Source organism: Oncorhynchus mykiss, chromosome 1 (genome assembly GCF_013265735.2).
Source record: "Oncorhynchus mykiss isolate Arlee chromosome 1, USDA_OmykA_1.1, whole genome shotgun sequence".
Taxonomy (NCBI): Eukaryota; Metazoa; Chordata; class Actinopteri; order Salmoniformes; family Salmonidae; genus Oncorhynchus; species Oncorhynchus mykiss.
Genome location: NC_048565.1, coordinates 39,247,368 through 39,268,184, shown reverse-complemented (window position 1 = coordinate 39,268,184; position 20,817 = coordinate 39,247,368). Strand labels below are relative to the sequence as shown.

At 42.0% G+C, this 20,817-nt stretch overlaps 1 protein-coding gene across 3 annotated transcripts in view; it reads right to left on the bottom strand.

The window, feature by feature from the left end:
- LOC110522396 (furin) overlaps positions 1–20,817 on the bottom strand; it is a 171,500-nt gene that overhangs the window by 26,315 nt on the left and 124,368 nt on the right. For all 3 annotated transcript variants that reach the window (XM_036977112.1, XM_036977108.1, XM_036977103.1), the window contains exon 7: positions 3,114–3,202. In XM_036977112.1, coding sequence (XP_036833007.1) covers positions 3,114–3,202 — 89 coding nt within the window. The remainder of the gene's footprint in view (positions 1–3,113; positions 3,203–20,817) is intronic.

The following is a 20,817-nucleotide window of genomic DNA, read 5'->3' as shown; positions in this document are numbered from 1 at the left end:
TTTAATTGACACTCAATAGGCACTTACTAGGGATGTGCATCTTACCCTTTCAAGACGATTCTAATCTAGATGCAGTGCCTTCAGAAAGTAGTCACACCCCTTGAAGTTTCCACATTTTGTTGTATTACAGCCTGAATTTAAAATGTATTAAATTGAGATTGTGTTACTGGCCTACACACAATACCACAGTGCAAAAGTGGAAATATGTTTTTAGAAATGTTACAAATGAATTAAAAATGAAAAGCCGAAATGTCTTTAGTCAATAAGTATTCTACCCCTTTGTTATGGCAAGCTTAAATAAGTTCAGGGGTAAAGATGTGCTTGACAAGACACATCCAGTTGAAGTCGGAAGTTTACATACACTTTAGCCAAATGCATTCAAACTCAGTTTTCACAATTCCTGACATTTAATCCTAGTAAAAATTCCCAGTCTTAGGTCACTTAGGATCACCACTTTATTTTAAGAATGTAAAATGTCAGAATAATAGTAGAGAGAATTATATATTTCAGTTTTTATTTATTTCATCACATTCCCAGTGGGTCAGACGTTTACATACACTCAATTCGTATTTGGTAGCATTGCCTTTAAATTGTTTAACTTGGGTCAAATGTTTTGGGTAGCCTTCCACAAGCTTCCCACAATAAGTTGAGTGAATTTTGGCCCATTCCTCCTGACAGAACTGGTGTAACTGAGTCAGGTTTGTAAGCCTCCTTGCTCGCACAAACTTTTTCATTGCTGCCCACAAATGTTCTATAAGATTGAGGTCAGGGCTTTGTGATGGCCACTCCAATACCTTGACTTTGTTGTCCTTAAGACATTTTGCCACAACTTTGGAAGTATGCTTGGGGTCATTGTCCATTTGGAAGACCCGTTTGCGACCAAGCTTTAACTGATGTCTTGAGATGTTGCTTCAATATACCCACAATTTTCCGACCTCATGATGCCATCTATTTTGTGAAGTGCACCAGTCCCTCCTGCAGCAAAGCACCCCCACAACATGATTCTGCCACCCCCGTGCCTCACGGTTGGGATGGTGTTCTCCGGTTTGCAAGCCTCCCTCTTCTTCCCCCAAACATAACGATGGTCATTACGACCAAACAGTTCTATTTTTGTTTCATCAGACCAAAAAGTATGATCTTTGACCCCATGTGCATTTGCAAACCGTAGTCAGGCTTTTTTATGGTGGTTTTGGAGCAGTGGCGTCTTCCTTGCTGAGCAGCCTTTCAGGTTATATCGATATAGGAATCATTTAACTGTGGATATAAATACTTTTGTACCTGTTTCCTCCAGCATCTTCACAAGGTCCTTTGCTGTTGTTCTGTTTTCAACAGAGCATTTGATAAAAATAACTTAGCAAATTACATTGGTTGTCACTCAACTAATAAAGCCTAATATTGAGCAACCCATTTTACAAACATTTGAATGCTGAAGCGCAGATGTGCCAGATCAGGAATAGGCCTACCTCTCCTTGGCCAGCGCGCACAGTTTGACTACGCTACTGATATTGCCTCGGGTTTGGTTTGGCATGCCAAATGACTTGCAGATTAATGACTGTCAACATAATTACATGCTTAGTTCGACACTGAAGGAGAGGACGCAGTTGTCACAAAAGATGAGAGGTATTTTTGGAAGGTAGAAAGCAAGTAATTTGAGCAATAAACATTTGTGAAACGGTGATTTGTAATGTTTGAATCGATTTTCTGACCGATGCATGCTCATGCATTTGGATCGGTTTGGAGTACCCGCAGACTGATGCACTCATAACTTATATATTTGAACTAGAGGATGCATATCGGTGAATCGTTACTTACCTAGCACTTACTATAGTAATTGTTTTATTTAAGATCTTGGGATGGAAAAACTTGCTCTTTGTGACAGGGGCCTGTCTGCAGCTTTGATGTGGACCGCCTCAGATCAGTGTTCTGAACAGTAATGGTAGCAGAAGGCGTGAAATGAGCCATCGTCAAATAAGTCCTATACTGCAATGGTACCTGACTAGCTAACCACATCTGCTGTATCTCAGAGACAGATGATAAACCAAAGACTTAAATTACACACTCTAGAAAACCTACCTGGTTAAATAAAGGTGAAAAAAATAAAAAATAATTAAATTAAATTTGAAAAACACAGGCCCTGCAGAGAGACACAAATTGATTGCGTGTGTATGGAGCAATCAGTCTGGATAAAAGCAAGATGGCGTTTGAAAGATGAATTGGGGTCTGATTTCAGGTAAATATGAATGGTAATGTCTTGAATCCTGCAGTAGCTAACACATTAATGCCGCTATAACAATCATCATCATAATCATTAGTGTCATGGGGCGGCAGGGTAGCCTAGTGGTTAGAGAGTTGGACTAGTAACCGAAAGGTTGCAAGTTCAAATCCCCGAGCTGACAAGGTACAAATCTGTCATTCTGCCCCTGAACAGGCAGTTAACCCACTGTTCCTAGGCCGTCATTGAAAATAAGAATTTGTTCTTAACTGACTTTCCTAGTTAAATAAAGGTAAAAAAAAACAACAAGGCAGTGGCTTATTCATTGTGAATAAGAATTTGTTCTTAACTGACTTGCCTAGTTAAATAACATTTAAAAAATGGGCAGGAGGTTAGAAGAGAGACACTGCTGGGTTACTTTCCCTCCAGCTGTGTTCACTGGCTCCTATCTAAAAGCTGTGAGCTGTGGGAGATGAGTGTGTGTGTGTGTTTGGGGGTGGGGTCAACGCAGCCACTAAATGCTAATCACTGCACAGTAATTAGGAACGGCCCAGCAGGAGAACGAACACACACACTGAGCTGCTAGACCAGGAGATGCATGCTAGGAGGAGTAGGAGAGTTATGGCGGACTGCTCTCAAGGCTCCACTGTAGGCTGCTTGTTTTTGATAGAGTGCTTAGGGACACAAGTTGGTAAAGGCCAGAAAGTTGTCCATTAGACTGATTAAATGACTTGGTTTTGACGAAAGATTAGAGACAAAAGTTGGTAAATATTCAGAAGTGGCAGCCAGCAAGTATAGAGATCGCTACGATGTGCTCTACTGAAATTGACTCCGGTTCAACTGACAGCAGACCCTAGTCAACCAATCACAATTAGCGATTGGCAGAGCATGCCTCAATCACCTCCAATTTTGGCGTTGTAGGCCACGCCAACCCCACAAACATCGTTGTTGGCGGCCGCAGCAACCTCACCAGCACACCGTGTTCCATGTCTAGATGAGAGAGAGAATGAGAGAGAGAGCGAGAGAGGTAGAGAGAAAGAGAGAAAAAGAGGAGTTAGGATTCATTAACAAAAACACTCATTCCTCATAGCAACCACCCTGAACCGCGCAGGGATCTTCAAAAACAATAACTTCTAGAAAGGCTGCTAAAAATACACAGCAGCACTAGGTTTGGGCGGTATACCGTATATATAACGTATACCGGGGTATTTGGAAAAATACCGTAATACCGTAATTTTTCAATACCGTAATACCGTCCAAACTATTTAAGTTTCAATAAATCTGAATATCAGTAGCTACTTTAATTAAGTTAATAACTGCATTAAACTTGTGCAATACGCTAGAAGATAAAGCAGATTGCGTTCTTAATTTCACCTGTCACATTATTTTACATTATGAAGCTTACTGTAGTTCCTCAGAACAGTTGAGCCAACCACGTGTTTGTTTGTAAATAGTACAATGGTAGAAAGCTGGAGCTGGTGAGTCCATAGCGTTCTATATCTATTGGCGAGTCGCTGTTGTGCGACGAACATGAGGTGACTACACTTGTATGCAATTCACTACTAAATGTTTGCCATCAGATATCTTATAACGGCTTTCTACCCTGTTTCAGAAGTCAAACAGCTCTGGATGAGTTCTGTACAGCTGCCATTCATACTATGATTTTTTTTCTTACTCCATTTTTCTCCCCTCTGATCCATGTACACATGCAGACTTTTCTGAAGGAAAAGCAGCATCACAACTAGTTTATGTTAGTTTTCGTTTGTTAGCATTTAGCTAACAGCGTCTATGTGATGTCGCTATTACTTGTGCTAATTTCGTTAGCATTCTTAGCATTGTTAGCATTTGTTAGCACACCATTGGGCTTTTTTTGTTGTTACATTTTTAGCGCTAACTTGTGTGCTATGCCGGTAATACCGTAAATCCCATAATGTAAAAATCAGGATACCGCCCAAGCCTAAGCAGCACACCAACGAATAGACGAAAAACACTGAGGGCCAACTGTTCTGCCTGCGGCTATGGAACTCTGACCTGTTCACCGGACGTGCTACCTTGTCAAATGTGGAGATAAAACTGAAGGACATGGCACTGTCTAAAACTATGATGGACGGTCACTGGACGCAGGCCGACAGAGAGAAATATGGGATACTATTGATATGTCTGAATTATTTACTGTGACCTTCATCAATGATTATGAGCAGTATTGCCTTGTGTAAAGAGATAGAGACAGGCGATCTGAGGACGGCAGGTTCATCACACCTCTCAGTTCTACCTTGCTGCTGGCATGCTGTTGGGCATCACACAAGCATGCATGCAGCACGTACGTACACAAACACACTCGTAAGGCCGCAGGGCCAGACAGTATTCCAAGGCGTGTCCTCAGGGCATGTGAAGACCAGCTGGCAGGCATCTTGAAGGACATTTTCTACCTGTGATCCCCACGTTTCAAGCTGACTACGAGTATTCCTGTTCCCAAAAACTCTTAAGGCATCCTGCAACAATGACTACCGCCCTCTAACACTCACATCTGTAATAATGAAGTGCTTTGAAAGGCTGGTCATGGCACACCTCAACTCCATCATCCCAGACCCACTCTAATTTGCATACCTCCCCAACAGATCCACAGACAACACAATCGCACTCCACACTGTCCTCTCCCACCTAGAAAAGAGGAATACCTATGTGAGGATGCTGTTGGACTACAGTTCAGCATTCAACACCATTAGTTCCCTCCACCGACGACTCCGACTCCAACTCCATCATCAAGTTTGCTGAAGACACAACAGTGGTAGGCCTGATCACCAACGGCGATAAGACCGCCTACAGGGAGGTCAGAGACCTGGCAATGTCGTGCCAGGACAACAACCTCTCCCTCAATGTCAGTAAGACCAAGGAGCTGATGGTGGACTACAGGGAACAGGTGCGGGTGCACACCCCCATCCACATCGACGGGGCCGCAGTGGAGAGAGTCAAGAGCTTCATGTACCTCGGTGTCCACATCACTGAGGACTTAACATTGTTCTTTCACATCAGCACAGTCGTGAAGAAGGCATGGCAGTGCCTATTGGCCCTCGGGAGGCTGACATTTTTTCACATGGCCACTCAGGTCCTTAGCAACTTTTACAGCTGCAACATCGAGAGCATCCTGACTGGTTGTATCACCGTCTGGTATGGCAAATGCACTGCCCTCGACCGGAAGACCTTAGAGAGGGTGGTGCAGACGGACTAGTGCATCACTGAGGTTAACTCCCAGCCATCCAGGACATACATGCCAGGCGGTGTCGGAGAAAGGCCCGAAACATTTCCAAACACTCCAGCCACCCGAAACATGGACTGTTCTCCATGCTCCCGTCCGGCAGGCGGTACTGATGCATCAAGTCTCAGACCAACAGACAGCTTCTATCCCCTGGCCATAAGACTGTTAAATAGCTAACAACTACTGCTCTCCCTCACACCTAGGCTGCTGCTAAAAATATTATTGATTAGATTTATTACTGCCACTAAGCTGCTGTTCATTAATTATTGATTGCCATTACCATTAGTATTTCTACCACTCACTTTGTACTATTCCCTGCCTACATGTACATTTCTACTTCAAATACTCCAGTATTGATAATCCCTGCACATTGTTAATTTGGTACTGGCACTGACCCTGTACTGTATATAGCTTCTTCTCTTATTTCTCTTGGTCTTTAGTTCTTATTAGTTACACTATCTTGATATTGAATACTGCACTGTTTTGTAGGACTTGCAAGTTAAGCATTTCACTGTACTTACACGTGACCTATATAACTTGAACTTGAACACACACAAGTATACGCACACACCTAAGAAGAGAGACATGCACTTGCTTTAGCAACAAAATATACATACAGCCCTTTAAATGAGTGGATTCGGCTATTTGAGCCACATCTGTTGCTGACAGGTGTATGAAATCGAGCACAAGGCCATGCCACCTCCATAGACAAACATTGGAAGTAGAATGGTCTTACTGAAGAGCTCAGTGACTTTCAACGTGGCACCGTCGCACAAGTCAGTTTGTCAAATTTCTGCCCTGCTAGAGCTGCCAATAAGTGCTGCTATTGTGAAGTGGAAACATCTAGGAGCAACTAGGGATATGGTGGTCATGAAATTTTGTCAGCTAGTGATTGTCAAGTAAATAACTGTCAGTCTCATGGTAATTGACCATTATTAACATAAACATATTTAGCATCTCCTGGCTTTCATGCATAGCCTTCAACCCTCTGATGTAAACATTTGGAACATCTACATTTGAAAAAGTCTAATAAATCCATGTAATATATGAAGAAAATGTAGGCTATTTCAGAAGAACAGAATAGCATACTCTGAGATTGACTTATGTTAGGCCCTGATCTGGCTATGCCATATGGCTGTGGGCTACACTAGTTCATTTAGCAGACAAGATTTGCTTAGAATTCTATTTTATATTATGAAGAATGCAATTGAACACAGCTGAATAAAATAGAAAGGATATTTTCTCTAAACGATTTCTCTAAACGATTTGAGGGAATGTTGAGCGGTTAACAGGGGCGGCAGGGTAGCCTAGTGGTTAGAGCGTTGGACTAGTAACTGGAAGGTTGCGAGTTCAAACCCCCGAGCTGACATGGTACAAATCTGTCGTTCTGCCCCTGAACAGGCAGTTAACCCACTGTTCCCAGGCCGTCATTGAAAATAAGAATTTGTTCTTAACTGACTTGCCTGGTTAAATAAAGGTAAAATAAAAACAAAGAATCATGCTTCATTTTTAGTTATTTAAGTAACTTTAGTATTTTCATTTTTGGAAAAATAATGTTCCCAAAGTAAACGGGATATTTTGTCAGGACAAGATGCTAGAATATGTATATAACAGCATAGGATAGAAAACACTCTAAAGTTTCCAAAACTGTAAAAAAATATTGTCTGTGAGTATAACAGAACTGCCTGAAAGCCTGAGTTAAATCCAATCCGGAAGGGACTCATGTTTTGAAAGCTCTGCGTTCCGATGTGTCCCTATTGAGCAGTGAATGGGCAATCAACCAGTTTACTTTTTCTACGTAATTCCCCAAGGTGTCTACAGCATTGTGACGTAGTTTTACACCTTTATGTTGAAGAATACCCGTAAGCGGCTACATTGTGTAAGTGGTCACCTGATGGCTCTCAGAGTGATTCTCGCGTAAAATACAGAGGTAGCCATTTTTCCTTTTGCTCCTACTGAAAAACCAATTGTCCCGGTGGATAGATATCGAATATCGAATAGATATTTGAAAAACACCTTGAGGATTGATTATAAACAACGTTTGCCATGTTTCTGTCGATATTATGGAGCTAATTTGGATTTTTTTCTGTGTTTTCGTGACCGCAATGTCCGGTCGATTTCTCAGCCAAACTTGAAGAACAAACAGAGCTATTTCGCCTACAAAAATTATATTTTTGGAAAAAAGGAACATTTGCTATCTAACTGGGAGTCTTGTGAGTGAAAACATCCGAAGCTCATCAAAGGTAAACAATTTAATTTGATTGCTTTTCTGATTTTCGTGACCAAGTTACCTGCTGCTAGCTGGACATAATGCTATGCTAGGCTATCGATAAACGTACACAAATTGACTCGGTACCGGTACCCCCTGTACCCCCTTGTTATTGTTATGCAATTTTATTGTTACTTTTATTAGATTTTTACTTTAGTTTATTTAGTAAATATTTTCTTAACTCTATTTCTTGAACTGCATTGTTGGTTAAAGGCTTGTAAGTAAGCATTTCACGGTACCCTGCGCTTGTGACAAAATATTTGATTTGAATGTGTTTCCACCTGTCATTTAGATATTGCCTAGCCCAATTAGTGCTAGTTTATGCTAGCTTGCTAGTTAGCAACTTTACTAGCAGTCCACTAGGCACTGATAGCTTTACAATTAATGTTACTTTATAGCCGTTTAGTTATTTTACACAGCATTTTATGTCACATAGCTAGATAGCTACGTTTTTAAGAGAGCTTTTCAATTGGCATCTCTCCTCCTGTTTTCAGTCACAGGTGGGGACTGGATTAGGTGTGAGCAGTGTAGGAGGCTCATGAGTTGTGCTCTAATTTTACTGGGGATAACTTTGTACAAATTACAATAGTGCAATACTATAGCATAAGAGCGTTGCCACATCAATTAATTTGTTAAGTTATTGTTATTAAATGTTATATTCTAATGTTATTTAATATTAGTTATATTCCATTCCAATATATATACAGTATATATTTTTTCTTTTTCTTCAATTAATTAAAAACAACCATTTAAACCTTTTGCTCCTGAATGTCATTTAAAAAACACCCCTATCAAAACATATAGGCCTATGGGCTAGGCTACATGAGGTGTGCGACTATAATTTTAAAAAGTCGCAAAAAAAAGCATGTGCTGTTTCTTGCCTGAAGCTGGGCATCATTCACAAGCTCTATTATTGTCACCCATCACACAGTTCTTGATTTAATCCTGTCTTTACATATATTAAATACTATATGTTTGAAATTTGTTTTGATTTAGAATGGACCATTATCATGCACCTGTCTCGAAACAGGGGCAGTGGAAAATAGCGAATGGAGGACACTTTTCCCATGGTTCATTTTCATGCCAGCCAGGTAGACTATACTCCAGTTGTAAAGAGAAGCAATGTGCTTAATACTAGGAAAGTTGAGAAATAAATATAGTAGGCCTAGCCAATAGAAAGCTGATGGGATCCTCCTCTTTTTAATAGAGTCCATCAATCTGTTTTCTCACGCAATTGCATAGCCTATAGAAATGTTGCGCAACATGAGATACAGTGCCTTGCGAAAGTATTTGGCCCCCTTGAACTTTGCGACCTTTTGCCACATTTCAGGCTTCAAACATAAAGATATAAAACTGTATTTTTTTTGTGAAGAATCAACAACAAGTGGGACACAATCATGAAGTGGAACGACATTTATTGGATATTTCAAACTTTTTTAACAAATCAAAAACTGAAAAATTGGGCGTGCAAAATTATTCAGCCCCTTTACTTTCAGTGCAGCAAACTCTCTCCAGAAGTTCAGTGAGGATCTCTGAATGATCTAATGTTGACCTAAATGACTAATGATGATAAATACAATCCACCTGTGTGTAATCAAGTCTCCGTATGAATGCACCTGCACTGTGATAGTCTCAGAGGTCCGTTAAAAGCGCAGAGAGCATCATGAAGAACAAGGAACACACCAGGCAGGTCCGAGATACTGTTGTGAAGAAGTTTAAAGCCGGATTTGGATACAAAAAGATTTCCCAAGCTTTAAACATCCCAAGGAGCACTGTGCAAGCGATAATATTGAAATGGAAGGAGTATCAGACCACTGCAAATCTACCAAGACCTGGCCGTCCCTCTAAACTTTCAGCTCATACAAGGAGAAGACTGATCAGAGATGCAGCCAAGAGGCCCATGATCACTCTGGATGAACTGCAGAGATCTACAGCTGAGGTGGGAGACTCTGTCCATAGGACAACAATCAGTCGTATATTGCACAAATCTGGCCTTTATGGAAGAGTGGCAAGAAGAAAGCCATTTCTTAAAGATATCCATAAAAAGTGTTGTTTAAAGTTTGCCACAAGCCACCTGGGAGACACACCAAACATGTGGAAGAAGGTGCTCTGGTCAGATGAAACCAAAATTGAACTTTTTGGCAACAATGCAAAACGTTATGTTTGGCGTAAAAGCAACACAGCTGAACACACCATCCCCACTGTCAAACATGGTGGTGGCAGCATCATGGTTCGGGCCTGCTTTTCTTCAGCAGGGACAGGGAAGATTGAAAATTGATGGGAAGATGGATGGAGCCAAATACAGGACCATTCTGGAAGAAAACCTGATGGAGTCTGCAAAAGACCTGAGACTGGGACGGAGATTTGTCTTCCAACAAGACAATGATCCAAAACATAAAGCAAAATCTACAATGGAATGGTTCAAAAATAAACATATCCAGGTGTTAGAATGGCCAAGTCAAAGTCCAGACCTGAATCCAATCGAGAATCTGTGGAAAGAACTGAAAACTGCTGTTCACAAATGCTCTCCATCCAACCTCACTGAGCTCGAGCTGTTTTGCAAGGAGGAATGGCAAAACATTTCAGTCTCTCGATGTGCAAAACTGATAGAGACATACCCCAAGTGACTTACAGCTGTAATCGCAGCAAAAGGTGGCGCTACAAAGTATTAACTTAAGGGGGCTGAATAATTGTGCACGCCCAATTTTTCAGTTTTTGATTTGTTAAAAAAGTTTGAAATATCCAATAAATGTCGTTCCACTTCATGATTGTGTCCCACTTGTTGTTGATTCTTCACAAAAAAATACAGTTTTATATCTTTATGTTTGAAGCCTGAAATGTGGCAAAAGGTCGCAAAGTTCAAGGGGGCCAAATACTTTCGCAAGGCACTGTAATGGGCTCTCATGAAGTGTTTGTTTGGATTACATTTGCATTGATGTCAGAGTGATTAGAGGGACAATAGAGTGCTGAGTACCAGGCAGTTAGCAAGTTTGGTAGGCTACTAATGACCATCAGCAGAATCAGAGCTTGGAGAAGCCTAATTATCGTGACTAAACGGTCCTGTGGAATTTGTCTGCCGTCACGACTCGTGACCGCTGGTGTGGCGGTAATACGGTCACCGTAACAACCACATACTTTTGTTCATGTAGTGTGTTTTTGGGGAGCTCCTCTGAACAACAGGGTCCTGACGAGAGAGCACATTTTCTATACCAGGCTAAATCGTGCCTCATTAGCTCATTGTTTTGGATGTATATAAATAAATGTCACTAAAAAACACCTTAACAAATGCAAATGCAGCTACTGTTGTTATTCTGGCTGTACTGTTTGAAGTGACTAAGTTAGCCGTAGTTGGCTCACTAGCAAGCAAGGGATAAGAATGAAAAATAACGCACGCTCTAGAATGCCCTTCAAGCCAATCAGAAACAAGTATTTAACAATGCCATGGTATAATTTATTTATTTTATGAATCTAAGCTTTATTTTATATAATGTATTGTATTATACGGTATTATATGGACTTGAATTACACACCTCGCTCAAACCTTGAAGCTAGGAGAGAACACGCAATGCTGGTGGAAGTTACAATTATAGGCTAGCGAATTAGATTTAAATGTTGAAATATCATAGAACCTATTTTACCTTTTTATAATTAGTAGGCGGACGCATATACCTTTCCTAATATTTCACCTAACGTTGTGTGAAGTGTGTATTACCTCCTCTTTGTCTCTTTATTGTTGCTTTATTTCTTCCTCGCTTCCAACAGTTAAAAGAAATACGTTTTGTTGTCCTTATCTTCATCATTGTAATGGCATGCTTGAATAATATAGGATTCAGAGAGTGAATGGGAAAGAAAACATATTTAAGTGCCTTTGAACGGGGTATGGTAGCCGGTTTGTGTCAAGAACTAACGCTGCTGGGTTTTTCACGCTCATCAAGAATGGTCCACCAAATAAAGGACATCCAGCCAACTTGACACAACTGTGGGAAGCATTGGAGTCAACATGGACCAGCATTCCACAGAGATGAGGAAGTCATTTAAAAAATATTGTTAAACACTATTATTGCACAGAGTGAGTCCATGAAACTTATTATGTGACTTGTTAAGCACATTTTTACTCATTAACTTATTTAGCCTTGCCATAACAAAAGGGATGAATACTTATTGACTCAAGACATTTCAACCTGTCATTTTTTAATGAATTTTTGGGGATTCAATTTGAAGGAACTTTGAATGATAGAGGTTGTTTTAAAACTCTGCAGCTCCAATAAAAAAAAGATCTTTACAATAACAAAATAAAGCGAGATGGAGATGTGTAAATTAGACGCGCATTTATATTACTCTAGCATAGGCTGCAGCAAATGTAAAGTACCTGTCACAATACATTTTTATTACCAACTGATGACATGACTGTACACATGCATTGCAAACTGTGCTGCATAATGTGGTGCACTTCCTGTTCCCACCCTGAGCGTTGATGATTGATCATGCAGATAGCAGAGAGGTCACGGAGATGCCAGATTTAGACATTGCATATAATCTAACAGTTCCATTTCACCTCATGCTGTTCATTTAAATAATGTATTATAATTTACAGTTTTTCGCACAGTTATTTATCCCAGGATACAGAAGTGGGTTTGGGCAGGAAAACCCGGTTCCTGCTATTAAACCCTAGTACACAGTACCTTGCTGGTGCGTCAGAGGAAAAGGGTAGGAGCTCTATCTCAAGCTGAGAAGCTGATTACACTGGAGCGTGGCTCTGTAATTCATTACATTACCCACCTGCTATTTACCCATAATGTATAGAAAAAAATGCAACACAAGCCACTTTCACAATTCATACTAATCGACACAGAAAAGTTTTGCACAGCTCAAGAGAAATTGTGACAAAGGCTTGGAAAGTAGAGAAAAAAGTAAAATTATGTTTTCTACACTTCACTTATCGCTTGACCTCGGCTGTCACACGTTGGATTAGAGTGATTTATAAGCAATGACACTGTCATGAAAATGGCTATTCTTCACTGACAGCTCTGCCCTTTCCCCCAATATGCCATGCACAGCATATGCTAACATGTCGTACACCATCCGTGAACACAAAGAAGCAATTAAAGTTAAATCTTAGCAATTAAGATGTTGTGCTTGTTCGTTGTGTTGCTTTGGTAACATGTTTATCAGCCAATCCATGAATAGAACAGTCAACTTGTCAATGTGCACACACAATCACACATACCCATGCAAGAATGCACACACTGAACGTGACAGTTAACTCATAAACATGACTAAAAACGTGCACACTAGCGCATGTCACCCACAAACACAGTATATTCCTCTGGCTGCTGGCCAAACATACAAAACAAACCCACATTTTTATCCCTGCCATAGACAGAAATCCTGTGTCGCATTCGTTTCTGAGAGAGTCAGATTGAATTTTAAAGAAAGGGGGGATCCTAAGGCACAACATACTAAATGTTTTTAATCACCATCAAGAGAGAATGCAGCCCTACTAACCCGGAGTCTGTCTATACTGGTCCAATCCAGAACAGTAGCTAGGAGGCAACTGGCCTGTCTGGGCCTGCATTTTTCCAAAATTATTCCTGGCTGCCAGTGATATCATCATTTCATCCATAGGATCTCAAAATGGTATTTGTGGCAGTGGGTATCTTGGCACAATCGTAATTTGGCCAAATATGTGTAAGCGGGGAGGGTATCCACCACACTCATAGCAGCCAACAACTAAAGTACAAGCCATGGATGGACTTTCACATTTTTAAATTTGGGCTGCTTGAGGGTAGCCATCCAAATTTACCAGACACACAAACAGACAAATACACAGATGCAGAATGTAATTGAACTGGACCCCTTTCAGATGAGACAGATGACAGCTTCATGTGTGGAAGTGGCCCAGGAGTGTGGGTCTGACGACCAGATGACATCTTAATTCTACATTTGTCAAAACAAAAATCACAGGAAATGATTTTAGAGGCACTTTATTGACCCACTCTCTTCTTTCTCTTTTTCTCTCCTTAATGCACTGGTTAAAGTGTCACACAGAGCATGGAACAGACAAGACTGTCAAGTCAAAGGCTGTGTTCTCATAAAATAACAGCTTCTCTGAACAGTACCTGTTGTAGCCAACTCCTAAGTCATGGGGTTAACTGAACAACCTGCTACATTACCTATACGACTGAAGGAAGGGTTCGGTCCTCCAGGTAATCCATGTTAGGTGTTAAACATGTGAGAAGACCAATTATAAAGGTGCTGCATCCATCATGCAGCCTCCCCTCCTCAGTGTAAACCCAGAAGCCTGCATCCCCAAGTACAGTGCCTTGTGAAAGTATTCGGCCCCCTTGAACTTTGCGACCTTTTGCCACATTTCAGGCTTCAAACATAAAGATATAAAACTGTATTTTTTTGTGAAGAATCAACAACAAGTGGGACACGATCATGAAGTGGAACGACATTTATTGGATATTTAAAACTTTTTTAACAAATCAAAAACTGAAAAATTGGGCGTGCAAAATTATTCAGCCCCCTTAAGTTAATACTTTGTAGCGCCACCTTTTGCTGCGATTACAGCTGTAAGTCGCTTGGGGTATGTCTCTATCAGTTTTGCACATCGAGAGACTGAAATTATTTCCCATTCCTCCTTGCAAAACAGCTCGAGCTCAGTGAGGTTGGATGGAGAGCATTTGTGAACAGCAGTTTTCAGTTCTTTCCACAGATTCTCGATTGGATTCAGGTCTGGACTTTGACTTGGCCATTCTAACACCTGGATATGTTTATTTTTGAACCATTCCATTGTATTTTGCTTTATGTTTTGGATCATTGTCTTGTTGGAAGACAAATCTCCGTCCCAGTCTCAGGTCTTTTGCAGACTCCATCAGGTTCTTCCAGAATGGTCCTGTATTTGGCTCCATCCATCTTCCCATCAATTTTAACCATCTTCCCTGTCCCTGCTGAAGAAAAGCAGGCCCAAACCATGATGCTGCCACCACCATGTTTGACAGTGGGTATGGTGTGTTCAGGGTGATGAGCTGTGTTGCTTTTACGCCAAACATAACGTTTTGCATTGTTGCCAAAAAGTTCAATGTTGGTTTCATCTGACCAGAGCACCTTCTTCCACATGTTTGGTGTGTCTCCCAGGTGGCTTGTGGCAAACTTTAAACAACACTTTTTATGGATATCTTTAAGAAATGGCTTTCTTCTTGCCACTCTTCCATAAAGGCCAGATTTGTGCAATATACGACTGATTGTTGTCCTATGGACAGAGTCTCCCACCTCAGCTGTAGATCTCTGCAGTTCATCCAGAGTGATCATGGGCCTCTTGGCTGCATCTCTGATCAGTCTTCTCCTTGTATGAGCTGAAAGTTTAGAGGGACGGCCAGGTCTTGGTAGATTTGCAGTGGTCTGATACTCCTTCCATTTCAATATTATCGCTTGCACAGTGCTCCTTGGGATGTTTAAAGCTTGGGAAATCTTTTTGTATCCAAATCCGGCTTTAAACTTCTTCACAACAGTATCTCGGACCTGCCTGGTGTGTTCCTTGTTCTTCATGATGCTCTCTGCGCTTTTAACGGACCTCTGAGACTATCACAGTGCAGGTGCATTTATACGGAGACTTGATTACACACAGGTGGATTGTATTTATCATCATTAGTCATTTAGGTCAACATTGGATCATTCAGAGATCCTCACTGAACTTCTGGAGAGAGTTTGCTGCACTGAAAGTAAAGGGGCTGAATAATTTTGCACGCCCAATTTTTCAGTTTTTGATTTGTTAAAAAAGTTTGAAATATCCAATAAATGTCATTCCACTTCATGATTGTGTCCCACTTGTTGTTGATTCTTCACAAAAAAATACAGTTTTATATCTTTATGTTTGAAGCCTGAAATGTGGCAAAAGGTCGCAAAGTTCAAGGGGGCCGAATACTTTCGCAAGGCACTGTAGCTTTCCAGAAGGAGGGTTAGAAGGCCACCCCTGCAGTAGTCCATGGCAGACAAAGAAAGAAAGCCTAAACACTATCTACAAGGTCACTGTGCCCTCTTTATCTTATCTGAGGGATGGACAAAGAGGGAATATTTTGTATCTCTCTCTCCTTCAGGCTAAAACAACCTCTTCCAGCCTATTGGTTGCCATGTCCCTTTACTTCAGAATGGTATGAGGCAATGTGGTCATTTTGTGTTATTGTTTTGTCTCTTCCGCAAAGAATGTTCTGATTTTAGACACAGACAAAAAGGTCTGAAATATGCACTATACACCCCTTCAAATTAGTGGATTCTGCTATTTCAGCCACATCCGATGCTGACAGGTGTATAAAATCAATCACACAGCCATGCAATCTCCATAGACACACACTGACAGTAGAATGGCCTTACTGAAGAGCTCAGTGACTTTCAACGTGGCACCATCATAGGATACCACGTTTCCAACAAGTCAGTTCATCAAATTTCTACCCTGCTAGAGCTGTCCCGGTCAAATGTAAGTGCTGTAAATGTGAAGTGGAAATGTCTCGGAGCAACAACGGCTCAGCCGCGAAGTGGTAGCCCACACAAGCTCACAGAATGGGACTGACGAGTGCTGAAGCGTGTAAAAATCGTCTGTCCTCGGTTGCAACACTCACTACCGAGTTCCAAACTGCCTCTGGAAGCAACTTCAGCACAATAACTGTTTGTGGGGATCTTCATGAAATGGGTTTCCATGGCCGAGCAGCCGCACACAAGCCTAAGATCACCATGCGCCATACCAACGCATCGGCTGGAGGGGTGTAAAGCTCGCTGCCATTGGACTCTGGAGCAGTGGAAACTTGTTCTCTGGAATGATGAATCCCGCTTCACCTTCTGGCAGTCTGATGTTCGAATCTGTTTGGCGGATACCAGGAGTACGCTACCTGCCCCAATGCATAGGCCCAACTGTAAATTTTGGTGGATGACGAATAATGGTCTGAGGCTGTTTTTCATGGTTCGGGCTAGGCCCCTTAGCTCCAGTGAAGGGACATCTTAACACTACAGCATACAATGACATTCTAGACGATTCTGTGCTTCTAACTTTGTGGCAACAGTTTGGGGAAGGCCCTTTCCTGTTTCAGCATGACAATGCCCCCGTGCACAAAGCTAGGTCCATACAGAAATAGTTTGTCGAGATCAGTGTGGAAGAACTTTACTGGCCTGCAGCCCTGAACTCAACCCCATCAAACACCTTTGGGATGAACTGGAACGCTGACTGCGAGCCAGGCCTAATCGCCCAACATCAGTGCCCGACCTCACTAATGCTCGTGGCTGAAGCAAGTCCCTGCAGCAATGTTCCAGCATCTAGTGGAAAGCATTACCAGAAGAGTGGAGGCAGCAAAGGGGGGCCCAACTCCATATTAATTCTCATGATTTTGGAATGAGATGTTGAATGAGAAGGTGTCCACATACATTTGGTCATGTAGTGTGTTATAGTGTGTGACTGATGCCGGAGCGATGTTTGGCTAACTTGGTGGATTTGTGCTCTGCCGCTGCCTACTGTAGTGGAGCTTTTGGCTGTGGGATATCTGTGCTGTGGCAGTGTGAGTGAATGGGGCTGGATCCAGGGGCCTGCTAAAAGGATTAGGTTATTTTTTGCTTGGCTTAAGTGAGCCCAGAGGAAGCTAGAGCCTTGGTTGCTGCTCAAACAGTTACTTGGAGTTCCTCCTGAGCCCAATCGATCGGGAGCATTCTCTCTCTTTCAGGCCTTGGGAAGAGGGCAATCTACTGCCCTTATCAGTGCTCACACGTCTCTGGTTGCACATCTAAAGAGAATCGCTCATCAGGCAACTCGACCAGGCTCATGCGATTAAGACTACCTAACTGAATGATAAGCTTTCTGAAAATGGCTTTAGAAGATGCACGCCAACTCAATGAGACACACACTTTAACTATAATGAAGTGATTAATTTGGCAGTGGTTTAAAGGAGACTCGTGGGATAAAGCCAGTCAAACAAAGAGGCTTCTAAACAAAGAAACAAAGCAAGCCAAGCTAATGAGACAGACAATTAAAAACGTGTCGTGTCTCACCGAGGAAGGACTAACTCTTCACACCACTGACACACCTGATTAAATCTTCCATTTATCAGGCCTGCTCAGTGTCTGTATATTGGGGATGGTGTCTGGTCTGCTGGGGGTTTCAGGGGCTTAGACCATCTGCAGGGCTCAATCACTGCTGCCCACTGCGCTGGGCCTTATTGAAGTGGCTGGAGCAAGAGCACAGCAGCCTTACATCACACATAAAGGCACAATTTCAATCATTCAGCCTTCTGGTCCCTCTCTCTGGACATTGAGGGTAATAATGGAACACACATACAGAGAGAGAGAGACATAGAGAGAGAAAGAGAGAGAGGAATCAGGTGTGAAGGTGGAAGGTCGGGCACCTGCCAACATCATCTCCTGAAGTCTGTCTGTTGAATCATCTCAAAGCTCTGGGCTGTCTGGGAAATAAACACACGGCCTCAGACAGATAGAAACAGAGGAAGATGGTAAACAACATAGCCAGGCCTTTGAAAAGACGGGCACTTTTTATGTGTTGAACTTTGCGGTCAGGAGTCGGGGGCAAGACTTTCGATTAAGTTGTGTAATAGAGAGAAAGAGAGGCAGTGAAAGAGGGAAGAATTTTTCGATATTCCTGGCTCTCGCTCTTCGTATCACATAACTGCCTCCAACCCTGCAGGAGTTTTATTTTTTTATTTACATTTTTTATTTAACCTTTATTTAACCAGGTAGGCCAGTCGAGAACAGGTTCTCATTTACAACTGCAACCTGGCCAAGATAAAGCAAAGCAGTGTGACACAAACAACAACACAGAGTTACACATGTTATAAACAAACGTACAGTCCATAACACAATAGAAAAAATCTATATACCGTGTGTGCAAATAAATTAAGATTAGGGAGGTAAGGCAATAAATAGGCCGTAGTGGTGAAGTAATTACAATTTAGCAATTCAACTCTGGAGTGATAGATGTGCAGAAGATGAATGTGCAAGTAGATATACTGAGTGCAAAGGAGCAAAAAAATCTAATAACAAGGATGAGGTAGTTGGATGGGCTATTTACAGGTGCAGTGATCTGTGAGCTGCTCTGACGGCTGATGCTTAAAGTTAGTGAGGGAGATATGAGTCTCCAGCTTTAGTGATTTTTGCAATTCGTTCCAGTCATTGGCAGCAGAGAACTGCAAGGAATGGCGGCCAAAGGAGGAATATGCTTTGGGGGGGTGACCAGTGAATTATACCTGTGCAGACTCTTGGAGCGTGTGCTACGGGTGGGTGCTGCTATGGTGACCAGTGAGCTGAGATAAGGCGGGGCTTTACCTAGCAAAGACTTATAGATGACCTGGAGCCAGTGGGTTTGGCGACGAATATGAAGCGAGGGCCAGCCAACGAGAGCATACAGGTTGCAGTGGTGGGTAGTATATGGGGCTTTGGTGACAAAACGGATTGCACTGTAATAAACTGCATCCAATTTGCTGAGTAGAGTGTTGAAGGCTATTTTATAAATTACATCACCGAAGTCAAGGATTGGTAGGATAGTCAGTTTTACGAGGGTATGTTTGGCAGTGTTAGGTTCTTATTTTTCAGAGGAAATAACTCATGGACACTGGAGAAGCTTTAACCAAGTTTAATTATTTCCAAAGGTTCTGTACAGCTGTATTCATACAGCAAACATTTCTCTCCATCACAGTTATATACATCCTACTTAAGACACGCCTTCTCTCCAATCCTTACATCTTATGGTTCAACAGAAAGAGGGTAACAGGATACCAAACCCTTATTACTCCCTTAAGGGAATCTGTCCTCACCTCCTGACCTAAACCCCTCCATCTAATCCACAGATGTCCATCTGTCTCCCCTGTATCAACACGGTGTTCTGCTTCCGTCCCCCAACACATTCCAACTCATTCCACAGCTATCTGTCTTTCTACAGAGACCCAGTCTCCTTCGATTCTATGCTTCCTTTCTATCATTTATTTAATATCTAAATGTTCAAAATGTCGAATCCAACAGCAGCATGAGTGAAGGATGCTTTGCTGCGAAATAGGAAGCCGATTCTAGATTTAATTTTAGATTGGAGATGTTTAATGTGAGTCTGGAAGGAGAGTTTACAGTCTAACCAGACACCTAGGTATTTGTAATTGTCCACATATTCTAAGTCAGAATCGTCCAGAGTAGGTATGATGGACGGGCGGGCAGCGATCGGTTGAAGAGCATGCATTTAGTTTTACTTGCATTTAAGAGCAGTTGGAGGCCACGGAAGGAGAGTTGTATGGCATTGAAGCTCGTCTGGAGGTTAGTTAACACAGTGTTTAAAGAAGGGCCAGAAGTATACAAAATGGTGTCGTCTGCTTAGAGGTGGATCAGAGAATCACCAGCAGCAAGAGCGACATCATTGATGTATACAGAGAAGAGAGTCGGCCTGAGAATTTAACCCTGTGGCACCCCCATAGAGACTGCCAGAGGTCCGGACAACATGCCCTCCGATTTGACACACTGAACTCTGTCTGAGAAGTAGTTGGTGAACCAGGCGAGGCAATCAGAGGTGTAAGAGGTGTCCAGACTTTAGGTGAAGATTGTCCAGGGGAGGTGAAACAAAGGGAGGACATTCAAACATTACTGTGCCAGTGGGTGGGTGTCACAGTAGAGTGATTTGGATGTGAGAAGACCTGCTACAGCTAGCTGCTTCTCCTCACAGAGCCAAATGTATAATGGAACTACCTCGTACTAACCAAGGTGCACCAATTAGGGATCCAAAGTTGAACTGTGTCACTGGATACGTGCACTGTGTCTCCCGATTGATAGGATATACAGTAACAGGGATTAAGGCCAAGCCCAGAGACAGATAGGGTGGTGGTTGGATTAGAAACTACAAGTCTGTGGACAGCAGCCCTGTTATCATGTTTCTTCATCAACCACAAATGGTATGCAGACTCTTGAGCGGAGAGTTTTGTCCTATTGTTCACTTGACCTGGAATACCTGATGATCAAATGCCGACGCTTTGATTTCACATCTGTTATCATCACTGTACGAGGCTCTAAACAAACAGGAAACCGTACACCCCGAGGCTGTTTATTGTG